We start from the raw sequence: 13,655 nt of genomic DNA, 5'->3' as shown, positions 1-13,655 counted from the left end.
AAAAATCTTTAAAAAAAAAAATGTTGTTCATCATGAAAAAACATTTTTAATCTGGGAAGAACCTCAGAGAGCAGTTAATTGACTTCCCTTTACAGATGAATACTCCAAGGCAAAGACAGGGCTTTCTTGAAAGTCACAGCTAGGGATAGAAGGCATTGATTATATATGTAAATAGATCAAATATTCTGTATTGTTTAATATGGCCTTCTATTTCAAGAGGCTATGTGGGAAAGGCAGGAAATAAGTCAGTCAGTGTCTGCCGCAAAGTGCCACTCTTATGGGTTGACAATAATCTGGCCACCCCACTATGGACTATGGCCTACCCCAACTGATCTCTGTAACACCAGGAATTGTCATACCGTCCCTGCCTCTACAACCTGCCTGTATCCCTCTTCACCTTAGATTTAAACTCCTCTCCCCCTCCCCCAGAGAAAACCATCCTACCAATAAAAATAAGACAGATAAACACCCAGGTAACAATATTTAGAAAATATATCTATCTCATGGATAATCCTTTTTTCACTTAAGAATCCACAAAAATGACACAAGGAATGAAAAAACAAATAAGACGGATAAGATAAATGTTAAATCACCCTGTTGAAGAACATCTATCAACAGGGGGAAGTGTTCACAATGTGTTAAAATAGGAGAGGAAAAGAAAAGCCAAATACGTTCACTACAATACCATATTTGTAAAAAACAAACAAATAAAAAACAAGCAAAACAGTTCTCAAGCATTGAGTAGAGAAAAAACATTGGAAAGAAATACACTAAATATTGTTGACAGCTAGTGTCTTTGCCAGGATTTATGAGTGATTTCAATTTTTCTTCTCTTACACAATGCTTTCCAAATTTTTTATCCTTAACATTTATATCAATAAAAAGGTACTTTTACCTTAAACATTTATGTATTTATACTCACATACCATAAAGAAAATTGGCAAAAGAAACTGGAAAGAGGACCCCAAATACATATCCATCTACCCAGTACGTAAATGGTAGGGAAAAAATTTTTTCTAGCTCTCAAGAAGAAATATATAGTATAAGACACTGTATTTTTGTCTTAAGGCTTACCACAGTTTTTCAAAATGTTTTGAATTTTCTATCAATTGTATATTAAGAAATACCTGGATAACTAGCAAATTAACATTGACAAATAATCTCAGAAATATAATTTCTCTAAAATATTTTATATATTTTAAGACTTAAGGACTTGAGTTCACATCCTACATCCATTTTCTGCTTGTAATATTTTGCCTAAATTATATGACAGACTATATGGCATGATGTTCCCCAAAGAATTCCACGGCTTCCATGATGAGAACCACTGTCTCCTAATGTGATTCAGTCTTTGACGTATATATCAGGAATGCAGAAGGTCAGTAACAAGAATGCTACATTGTTATTTTGTTTAAAATCCCTGCATCATCTATGTAGACTGCATTCAGAGAAGTAATCTTTTGCTAAATATCTTAAGGTAACAATTTTTCAAGTGTTGTCTGAGGACCACGGGAAAACACCCAGCTCCCATTAGGGTCCATGGCATCAAAACTGTCTCCACAATTATACCAACACATTATTTGCTTTACGCTCTAACAGTAGGGTCAAGTTTTCTAGAGGCTATATGACATCACCACAGACTAAATGCAGAAGCAAATATATGAATCCAGAGGTCTTCTTTGAAGCTAGACATTAGAGATTTGAAAAATGTAAAATAATGCCACCCCTTTCACCAAATTTTTTGTTTCAGAAAGTAGTCATTTTTTAATAAAATGTGTATGTTATTATATAACAGGTTATTCTTAATGAATTAAAATACTTTTAAATAATCTCTGTTTCAGTTTTAATTTCTAATAAAACAAACAAGGATAGATATAACCTATAAGAGAAAAGCTCTTTGAGGTCCACAATAAATTATTAGAAGTATAAAGGAGTCCTGAGACCGAAAAGTTTGGGTATTCATGTTCAGAAAAATCACACTCTGGGAAAGATTACTCTAACTGTACCTCTTCTTTCTCTTCAAAGCACTTTTCAATTGCAGTGACCAGTCCACCTTAAAGACCATTATCTGACCACAGTTCCTAAAGCATGATTGTGATCCTTCACTTCTCTACTAAAATGATCTCAAACAATTCAAAATGTACAGAGTGATAACCAAAAACATATAAGAAACTCCATGGTTTGTCCTCAGACTATTTTTTAGAAGACATACACTCATCAATTCTACAATTATTTCACTGCATTTTTTACAGCAGACACTATGATAGAAGCTGGGACTGAAGAGTCTATGAGAAATAACACCTGCCATCACTGTTAGTGACTAAGCATCTACTAAGGAAGAAATATTCACATAAATAGAGATATCCTTAATTTTCTATACTCTTTTTCCAAATTTGCTGTAATTATATGTTTTTTACCCAAAATTCACTATCCACATCAAAAACTCTCTAAAATGACTCTGAATGTCTACCAACAGAATCATTTTGGTTGTACACAAATCTAGGTAAGGGAATGTGGATAACAGCTCAGTTGTATCTCAACTGTTCTCCCTAAAGGATTATGCCAATCGTGCCTTGTGCCCATATTAAATGTACCTCTGAGAACCAATGCTATCATTATTCCATCATTTGTAATGAAAATATCCTGAGAAAGTAGACATGTGCAACAAAAGAGCATAAGAAACTTATAAAAGCCCACATGTCAGAAAGAGTTGGAAGTAATGGTGCATACTGAGGGAAGGAAGCACATAACACATTATCGCCATATGTCCCTATCTATTAAACACAGCAGTGTTGGAAAGCTTAACTGTAGTTACCCAAGCCAACACAATATCTGAGAAACTAAAGAAATTCCTTGTACAGTGGACTGAGCTCCACTCGCAGTGCAGGAGACCACTGAGTACCAGGCTGGTAGAGGGGAAGGTGGTGGACACTTTCAAAGACCTAGAAGCATCTGCAAGTGTGGGGAGAGGGAAAACATGATTTACTGAAGAAACTAAATCTCAAAGCAAGTCTGAGAGATTTATGAGCAGTGATATATGGCACAAGCTGAAGGTCATGGGTGAAGCAGTTTCCCCTCACAGTGAGATGGGCTATCTTCCTCCAGAGAACTGCAAAAAACTGCCATTAAAAATGATGACACACAAAGGAAACTGACAGTCTTAATGCAATACCATCTCACAGGCTTATTTCAAAACAAAGAAGTACCTGGACGTAAAGCATCCAAAGAAGGCTAACTTGCTCTTAAGTGAGAACTAGGACGGTGTGGATAAGCTAAGGTCCTTGCTGGTACACTACTCTGACAACATCGGCTCAAAGGGGCCACTGCAGACTGTACTGCCTGTGATGATATGAGATATCCGAATCAGAAAGCCTGGGCTGTGGAGGAGGTGGGTGAGGCTTAGGAGCAGAACTCTCTCTCACCATTTAACAAAGGGAAAATCTTGCAAAGAAGACTCTCTTGAAAACAGACAATAATCTTGGGAATCCTTCTGGTGTAACAAGTTATGAAGATAATAGCCAGCTTAAAGGATATGGAACTCCATTTAAACCTCCATTTAATAAACCATTATCATCATTAAGACATTATACTATATGACAGGTGTTGCTAGAAACGCAGCCATAAATAGCACACAGAACACAAGACTGACTGCCTTACTCTCACTGTTCTAGTATAAATAATGTTGATGCCTGTGCTTCACAATCTGTCTTCAAAGGTCTGTGGAAGTACACTCAGCTACTGCCTATCTCAGAAATGTCCTAGCTTCTGCCTTTCCTACAAATACCTGTTGACTTGCATGTCCCCTAGCCAAGTTGCATCATCCCACACAGTTACAGGACATTTTCTCCCTGTTCCTCTTCACCCTTTATGTCTCTTCTTTTCTGTGTTTGTTTCCCGAAGTAACTCATGCTTCTTTTAACAGAAAGCTAACATTTTAAATGTATAGTTAGCAAAGGCTAGTTAAAACTTTCTTTATAATGGACGAGCCCAGGGAACCAGGCTCAGTTGGTTAAGTGTCTACCTCGGCTCAGGTAGTGATCTCAGAATCCAGGGATCCAGCCCCACATCGGGCTCTCTGCTCTACGGGACGCCTGCTTCTCCCTCTTCCTCTGCCCCCTGGCTCATGCTCTCTCTTTATCAAATAAAAAATTCTTTAACTTAATTAATTAAATGATTAAAGTTAAAATATATATACATACATATGTGTGTATGCATATATATATATATATATATATATATATATATCACATATAATGGACAAGTTCTTAGTGAAGCATAACAACAACAAAAATTCAGATCTTAGGACTCTTAAGCTTATGTTACTGTTACCAAGGAGTCATCTAGGGCCACCCTAGAACACAGGTTGTTCTACTTCTAACTTCAGGAACATCTTAAATTACAGAAAATTCCTGACATAATTAAACACCTCAATTTCACTGTCTCGAGGTATCAGTGTAGTCAATATATATGAATCCCATTCTCCTAAGAACATTCAGAATTTTATTTTATTTATATCCCATCTATCTCAAAAAGGTTTTGAGCTTCCTTCCCTGAGTATATAAGTATGCCTAATTATGTATTAGGGATTGGTAAACCTTTTCTGCAAAGGGCAGACAATAAATATTTTAGCTTTTTTGGGCCATACAATCTCTGTCACAACTACTTAACTCTGCCACTGTGGTGGAAAAAAAAACCATAATATGTAAATGAATTAATTAGGTTATGCTCCAATAAAACTTTATTTATAAAGACAGACAGACTCTGACTGCAACCCCTGCTCTGCATCATGTCACCACATGCCTTTGATAGTCTTGGTATTTCAATTTTAAAAATAGTAACTTGTTTAAGTCATATGACTGTTACCACTGCCACAGGCTACTGCCCATGGTACAGACTGATACTCTTTTCATATATCCTAATATAATCAAGCTCTGAAAGAAATGGCAGAATGAAAGAGGAGCCAAGACTTGTGCCCTGGGATCTCCAAGCCCTTTTCCCTTTACTATTAGGGCTGACGGTTCTCAACTAGTCCCTCACCCCTAATTCCTATTTTGTATCCAAGCCTGATCATCACTAAAATGGCACCTATCTCATTGCCTCTGAAAAGATTTGCCTGGTGTTGCAAGACAAACATGTGAGCAGGAAGGGCCACTATAGCACCACAGGTCTGAGCCCATATCCACAGCTCTGTCTGCAGCCTGGGGCAGATCCCTTCCCCTTAGAACCCATTATTCCAGACCAGCCTCACCCTCCTCAAGCTGTTGCTCAGAAAAAAGCCTCAGAATTCAGTAAAAATACAGAGACTATTATGTGTGATCTTACCCTCAAATTTGTCTAGCTCCTGTCCCATCCTCCTTTCTACCTCCTTTACCTGACTTGGAACTTACTCATCTAGGTCCAGTTCAGACCCATCACTGCCAAGGCTGCTCTAAGTGTCTCTCCTCCCAGCTCCCTAGAACACTATACTTGCCCTTATGGCCAAGCTTATTACACTTTATTGCCCCTCTAAGCTTATGAATTGAGAATGAGGATCCTTATTCATCTCTGCACCCTGCACAAATTGTTCCTCTTACCTCCCCATACCCCCTCCAAGAACTTCCAGCCTCATTAAAAAAAAAAAAAAAAAAAAAAAAGACATGGTTTTTTTATCATTCTACTAAAATTAAAGGAAATGGCCATAACTAGAAATTAGGGGGGAAGTGAACTACAATTTGATGACTATTAATTCCTTCCAAAATAATGCCATGAACCATAACAAACCAGTTCCCAATACAATTTAAGTATTGAGCCAAACAGTTAATTCAAGGACACAAAAGTAAAGAGCAAAACAATACATGGGCTTTTTCAATGCACATTCATTGTGATGATTTCAAACACTGCTGACAGTCATGGGTTATTAGTACACTCACTCTTCATCACTCTCTTTAATGCACTCTCTCTCTTGTTACTCTCCATCTACCTCAAGGGGGCAAAAACAAGTTGTTTTTCATTTGTTTGAATTAAGGTGTTGGGAGTGTGATTGCGTTTGTTTACCAGTAGCAGTTTACAACATCTCACTTGTCTCTCTTTATGCTACAAAAGCTTTGAAAATGTCACCTCAACTCTGGAGCTACTAAATGTTCCTGCTGAGCCACATAAATTCCATAAAATACTATTATGCCTTGTAGGTCCTACCAAAATGACAGATTCCTGACTTTAGAATGTGGAAATGATGAGGATGTTTACAGACCAGTGGATTTTGTTCATTGGATTTTAATAAGTAACATTACTCAAATCTGAATTCTAAAGTCAATGTTCCCTTAAAACAATGCCAATATGTAACTGGTTTTCAAACACAAGTAGTACATTGATAAGCACAGCAAACCAAAGTCCATCAATCTCTTCTGTGCCATCAACAATTATCGCATTTTACTATCAAATAGGGAAAACTAGTTCAGGGCATTTTTTATGTTAATTGTTCTGGAAACTGTCCCAAATACGCTACTTCTAACTCTTAATTATATATGCAAAAATTAACAAAGAGGTCAATGATCCCAAAGGGTGGTTAGAAAAAAAAATACCTTAAACTGGGTTTTATTTTATTTTAGAGCACTAAGACAAGCAAACTCTCAGTCTAGAATCTGGATGATTTCTCAGTTCAATCTTCCTCTTAGAAGCCTAAAAACTTACCAGTATTATACAGAAGAAACCAGAGAGATGGCATAAAATAAATCATTAGTTCAGGGGAAATTTATGATTGACAACAACCTAGTTTCACACATTTCTACAACTATGAGATTAACTATATACAACTGCTTTCTTAAGACTGGTATGGAAGATATCAGAGCGCCTGGGTAGCTTAGTTGGTTGAGTGTGCAACTCTTGATTTTGGCTCAGGACATGATCTCAGGTCCTGAGATCTAGTCCCCAACCCCCATGGGCTCCATGCTCAGCAGGGAGTCCACTTGGGATTCTCTCTCTCCCCCTCCCTCTGCCCCTCCCCTCCCTATGCATGCATGTGAGCTCTAAATAAATAAATAAATAAATAAATCCTTTTTTTTTTTTAAGAAATATATAAATAAAAATTTTCACAATTTGTGGGAAAAAGGAGAATAAGTCTATTCAAATATAACTTTTTAAAATGACTAGGAGAAAACTACTAGAAGAATGCATATTAAAATACTGTTTTTTGCCTTAAGTTGGTAGTATTATGGATAATATTTCCTGTTTCCCAATTATCTTTATAATGTGTTTTGCTCGAAAAAATTTTAGTATATTTTAAAGATTAGCCGGATAACCATTTAATAAATTGCTGTTGAACAATTTCAGGTATTTGTACCATTCACTGGTTTCAATCTGAAAAATACCAGCAACAGAAATCCTACAGGTATGTCTTGATTACCTCTTATCCTATGAGGAATCATGGATCACACACAGCACAACAAAGAAGTACTTTTCTAGTACCTAGAACAGTAACAAAAATGGGAAATCTGCCATTTACAAAACCCACTACAGTATAAATATACCTCATCATATATGCTCCCATTAATGTCTGCGCCGTAGATAGGTGCCACAAAAGTTAAGTTCTTCCAATACTTGCGCTCCAAATCTTCATAATCCAAGTATCTTGGAGTACAGTACCTGCAAAAGGTAAATGAAAAGAGTATAAACCAATGTGACAGTATAAGATTTTCCCCACCCACATCACTTAAATTACTTTCTAAACAAAATTGTATTAAAATGAAAACAATGTAGCAACTCATGTTGTCAAATCTAACAAGTAAATACACAAATGTATTTATCACGGATCTCTGGATACTCTAAATACTCCCAAATAACTCTATGCAGTGACTTCATTTATTTTACTAATAAGGAAAATATTTTCAAGAGCATAGCAAATATAGAAGGAGAATAGTTAAAAATTCACCATCTTACATCCACAAATCAATCAATGTGATACAATACTTTAATAAAAGAAAGAACAAGAACCATATGATACTCTCAATAGATGCTGAAAAAGCATTTAACAAAGTACAGCATCCTTTCCTGATCAAAACTCTTCAAAGTGTAGGGATAGACGGCACATACCTCAATATCATCAAACCCATCTACGAAAAACCCACCGCAAATATCATCCTCAATGGAGAAAAACTGAAAGCTTTTCCGCTAAGGTCAGGAAATATGGCAGGGATGTCTGTTATCACCACTGGTATTCAACATAGTACTAGAAGTCCTAGCCTCAGCAATCAGACAACAAAAGGAAATTAGGGCGCCTGGGTGGCTCAGTGGGTTAAGCCGCTGCCTTCGGCTCAGGTCATGATCCCAGGTCCTGGGTTCGAGCCCCACATCGGGCTTTCTGCTCAGCAGGGAGCCTGCTTCCTCCTCTCTCTCTCTGCCTGCCTCTCTGCTTACTTGTGATTTCTCTCTGTCAAATAAATAAATAAAATCTTTAAAAAAAAAAAAAAGTAAATTAAAGGCATCCAAATTGGCAAGGAAGAAGTCAAACTATCACTCTTTGCAGATGATATGATACTATATGTGGAAAACCCAAAAGACTCCACTCTAAATCTGCTAGAACTTGTACAGGAATTCAGTAAAGTGTCAGGATATAAAAGCAATGCACAGAAATCAGTTGCATTTCCTTACAGCAACAAGATAGAAGAAAGAGAAATCAAGGAGTCAATCCCATTTACAATTGCACCCAAAACCATAAGATACGTAGGAATAAACCTAACCAAAGAGGCTAAGAATCTATACTCAGAAAACTATAGAGTACTCATGAAAGAAATTGAGGAAGACACAAAGAAATGGAAAAATGTTCCATGCTCATGGACTGGAAGAACAAATATTGTGAAAATGTCTATGCTACCTAAAGTACTCTACACGTTAAGGCAATCCCTATCAAAATCCCATCCATTTTTTTTAAAGAAATGGAACAAATAATCCTAAAATTTATATGGAACCAGAAAAGGCCTCGAAGAGCCAGAGGAATATTTGAAAAAGAAAGCCAAAGTTGGTGGTATCACAATTCCAGACTTCAAACTCTATTACAAAGCTGTCATCATCAAGACAGCATGGTACTGGCACAAAACAGACACATAGATCAATGGAACAGAATAGAGAGCCCAGAAATAGACCCTCAACTCTATGGTCAACTCATCTTCGACAAAGCAGGAAAGAATGTCCAATGGAAAGACAGTCTCTTCAACAAATGGTGTTGGGAAAATTGGACAGCCACATGCAGAAAAATGAAACTGGACCATTTCCTTACACCATACACGAAAATAGACTCAAAATGGATGAAGGAACTCAATGTGAGAAAGGAATCCATCAAAATCCTTGAGGAGAACACAGGCAGCAACCTCTTCGACCTCAGCCACAGCAACTTTTTCCTAGGAACATCTCCAAAGGCAAGGGAAGCTAGGGCAAAAATGAACTATTGGGATTTCATCAAGATCAAAAGCTTTGCCCAACAAAGGAAACAGTTAACAAAACCAAAAGACAACTGACAGAATGGGAGAAGATATTTGCAAATGACATATCAGATAAAGGGCTAGTATCCAAAATCTAGAAAGAACTTATCAAACTCACACCCAAGGAACAAATAATCCAATCAAGAAATGGGCAGAGGACATGAACAGACATTTCTGCAAAGAAAACATCCAAATGGCCAACAGATACACGAAAAAGTACTCCACATCACTCGGCATCAGGGAAATACAAATCAAAACTGCAATGAGATACCACCTCATACCAGTCAGAATGGCTAAAATTAACAAGTCAGGAAATGACAGATGCTGGTGAGGATACAGAGAAAGGGGAACCCTCCTACACTGTTGGTGGGAATGCAAGCTGGTGCACCCACTCTAGAAAACAGCATGAAGGTTCCTCAAAAAGTTGAAAATAGAGCTACCCTATGACTCAGCAATTGCACTACTTCGTATTTACCCTAAAGATACAAATGTAGTGATCCGAAGGGACACTCAAATGTTTATAGCAGCAATGTCCACAATAGCCAAACTATGGAAGGAACCTAGATGTCCATCAACAGATGAATGGATAAAGAAGATGTGGTATATATATACAATGGAATACTATGCAGCCATCAAAAGAAATGAAATCTTGCCATTTGAGACGACGTGGATGGAACTAGAACGTATTATACTTAGCAAAATAAGTCAATCAAAGAAAGACAATTATCATATGATCTCCCTGATCTGAGGAAGTTGAGAAGCAACATAGGAAGTTTGAGGGGTAGGAAAAGAATAAATGAAACAAGATGGGATCAAGAGGGAGACAAACCATAAGAGACTTTTAATCTCACAAAACAAACTGAGGGTTGCCAGGGGGAGGTGGATAGGGAGAGGGTGGTGGGTTATGAACACTGGGGAAGGTATGTGCTATGGTGATTGCTGTGAAGTGTGTAAACATGGCAATTCACAGATCTGTACCCCTGGGCTAATAACACATGTCAATAAAAAATTAAAAAATTATATTAAAAAAAAATTATCAACCAAAAAAAAAAAAACTCACCATTTTACCTTTCAAATTATTTTCTAAAATCTTTAACCAATTATTCTATACTAGTAAATTTTACAGACTTACATGCAAAAGATAAAACATCTATAGGAAAATTGACAAAAAATAATTTCACTCAAAGTCCAGGAAAGCAGGAAAAGCCAAAACTAGAAGCAATCAACATGATCATTAGCAGCAGAATGACCTGAGGAAAAGTCCAGGAAACCAAAATAAGATACTTTACCAATATTAGATTGGCAAATGTTTAATATATTAATGGTAGGAAAGAATGAGACCTCTCTTACACAGCTGGAGTAAAAGTATAAAGTAGTACAAACTTTCCAGAATATAATTTTTTACACATATCAAAACCTTTAAAAAAAATGCATATCTTCAACCCTAAAATCCAACTCTGGAAATTCATTCTTACAATGATACATGACCTGGGGTGTTTGCTCCAGCAATAACTGAAAACTCAAACTAATGTTGCCCTACAACAAGGGCTAAGTTAAATAAAATACAGAATACAAAATAAGATAGATCTTTCTACATATTGACATTAGTATTTTTCCACAATGAATTAAGTAGATTACAGAATGGTGAATATACATGTAAAAAAATCTAAAATTGTATTCAAAAGGACAAAAAGAAATTTATACCATATTATTAATATTAATAGTTATCTTTTACATTGAAATTACAGAAAAGCACTTATTTCTCTGTGTTATTTGGACTGGGAACAAATAATCTTATATTAATATGCATACACACAAAAATACCAGTATTTCTACATGAAAAAAGAAATCAACAAACCAAGAAAGGAATGATACAGGTTTTTTAGCAGCAAAAAGAGTGTTTAGCAGCAGTAGCAATCCCCATAAAGCCTACTGACATTTTACTATAGATTTAATAACTGTAGAACAATCAAAATCAATATCCACTCTACTAGGACCCCAAATTAGTTACCTAAGCAGTAAGCAAGAAAACCAAACAAATTAACAACTTTATTTGAAATATAAAAAAACTTGCTGATTTACCCAAAACAGTAGGATCTCAACAGGAAAGCCAAAATTTAAAAAGATGGGAATGAAAGCATCATTTACTCCACAGCATTCTACCACTTTAATTAGTAGGTTCCAATAGTAATAAGAATTGTAGGCAAGCTAACTAGAAGCCAGGCTCAGGTGACCAAAAAAGGTAACAGAGATACTGTTTATTATATCTTACAGAGAAATTTGTTGGATTTCTTTGGATACCAAAGTCTTAAACTGTTTTTCACTATAACAGACCTGAAGAATCTATCACTATATACCACTCAATCATGGATCCATCTTTAACTATCTATAACTCTAAAATAAAAAAGACACATATGGTTTAGTATTAGCTACTGAGTTAAATTCTAAAATCTGTGAATATAGTATTTGTTGACTGAATGAATAATGATTCTAAACTTGAAAAAAGTGACTGGTTCACTCAGTTGGTGCCCAATTCTAATGAAACTTGGCTACAGATTCCATCCTTAATAGACTGTCAAACAATTACAACTGTCCCACAAATCCAGTATCAATTTGCTCAAAACCAATCCACCATTCCTTTTTTCCAGAACCTTTTATTCACTATATAGCAATTTTTAAAGATGGGTCTCTAGGACCAGCCTGCCTAGAGCTTTGAATCCATCTTTTGCCATGTGTAAGCTATGTAATCCTGGGCAAGGGACTAATTTTCTCTGGACCTCAGTTATCCCTCTATAAAACGAGGATAGTAACAATTGAATTATTGTGAGGACTCCATTGCATAATTATATAAAGCACATAGCTCCATGCCTAGAAGAAAGTATAGATCAGTAATGTAAGTGATACAAGAGAGTATATTACCTCCATAAAGTTTTATAGTAGAACTATCTTGGAGGTCTCTAGATTTTCTTTGAACTGAGTTGTGTTATTAACCAAATGAGTATGTTATCCTGTTTACTATTTACACCAAGCACATGATGCACTGTGCACCTATGCAAAGGCATATACTGAATCAAAGTAAACAGATGAACAAAGGAAAAAGAAAAAAAACAGGAGACTGCCCCCTGCTTCCCATGAAAATTAACTCCATCTCAGGACCATCCTATAACCATAATGAACACCATTTGCCCAAGTATAACTGTAAGTGAACAAGCAAAAGCCTTGGATTGAGGCTTAGAAACCCATTTCACTGGCATTTGAAACAAATTTCCCACATGAAACTGGCAGAGGAAATATAAAAAGAACTTTCAAAAGTATCTTTTTTCCTAGGAATCTTCATTTTATTTTTTCTTTCTTTCCAAATTTTTATTAAAATTCTAGTTAGATTACATATAGAGTAATACTGGTTTCGGGAGTAGAATTTAGTAATTCATCACTTACATACAACACCCAGTGTTCATCATAACAAATGCCCTCCTTAATACCCATCACCCATCTAGCCCATCCTCCACCCACCTCCCTCCATCAACCCTCAGTTTGTTCTCTAACGTTAAGAGTCTCTTATGGTTTGCTTCCCACTTTTTTTTCCCTACGCATATGTTCATCTGTTTTGTTTCCTAAATCTCACGTATGAATGAAATCATATGGCGTTTGTCTTAGCATAATACACTCTAGCTCCATCCACATCATTGCAAATGGCAAGACACTTTTGATGTAATATTCATGTGTGTGTCTGTGTGTGAGTGTGTGTACACACCACTTCTTCTTTTTCCATTCATCAGTCAATGGACATTTGGGCTCTCTCCACAGTTTGGCTATTGTTGATAATGCTGTTATAAACATCAGTGTATATGTACCACTTCAAATCTGTATTTTTGTATTCTTTGGGTAAATAACTAGTAGTTCAACTGCTGGATCATAGGGTAGTTCTATTTTTAACATTTAAGAATTTTTTATTTTTAGAAAGAGAGAGGGTGCATGTGCATGGAAGGGAGGGGCAGGGGGAGAGGGAGGAAGAATCTTAAGCAGGCTCCATACTCAGCCCAGAGACCAACATGGTGCTCTCTCTCACAACCATTAGATCACGACCTGAGCAGAAATCAAGAGCTGGAGGCTTAACCGACTGAGACACCCAGGTGCCCCCTATTTTTAACTTTTAGATGAGAGTAAAAATTGAACAGCTATAAGAACAAAACAAGTGCCTAG

At 36.4% G+C, this 13,655-nt stretch overlaps 1 protein-coding gene across 14 annotated transcripts in view; it reads right to left on the bottom strand.

Moving 5' to 3' along the window:
* KDM4C (lysine demethylase 4C) overlaps nucleotides 1-13,655 on the bottom strand; it is a 470,115-nt gene that overhangs the window by 403,016 nt on the left and 53,444 nt on the right. For all 14 annotated transcript variants that reach the window (XR_007122181.1, XM_047699136.1, XM_047699137.1 and 11 more), the window contains exon 4: nucleotides 7,506-7,620. Coding sequence is in view for 13 of the 14 variants with exons in the window: in XM_047699136.1 (XP_047555092.1) it covers nucleotides 7,506-7,620 (115 nt within the window). In the remaining variant the exon portion in view is untranslated. The remainder of the gene's footprint in view (nucleotides 1-7,505; nucleotides 7,621-13,655) is intronic.

This window comes from Lutra lutra, chromosome 13, assembly GCF_902655055.1.
Source record: "Lutra lutra chromosome 13, mLutLut1.2, whole genome shotgun sequence".
In the NCBI taxonomy this organism is placed as follows: Eukaryota; Metazoa; Chordata; class Mammalia; order Carnivora; family Mustelidae; genus Lutra; species Lutra lutra.
Note: the sequence above shows the minus strand (reverse complement) of the source record. Positions and strands in the feature narration are given on the sequence as shown.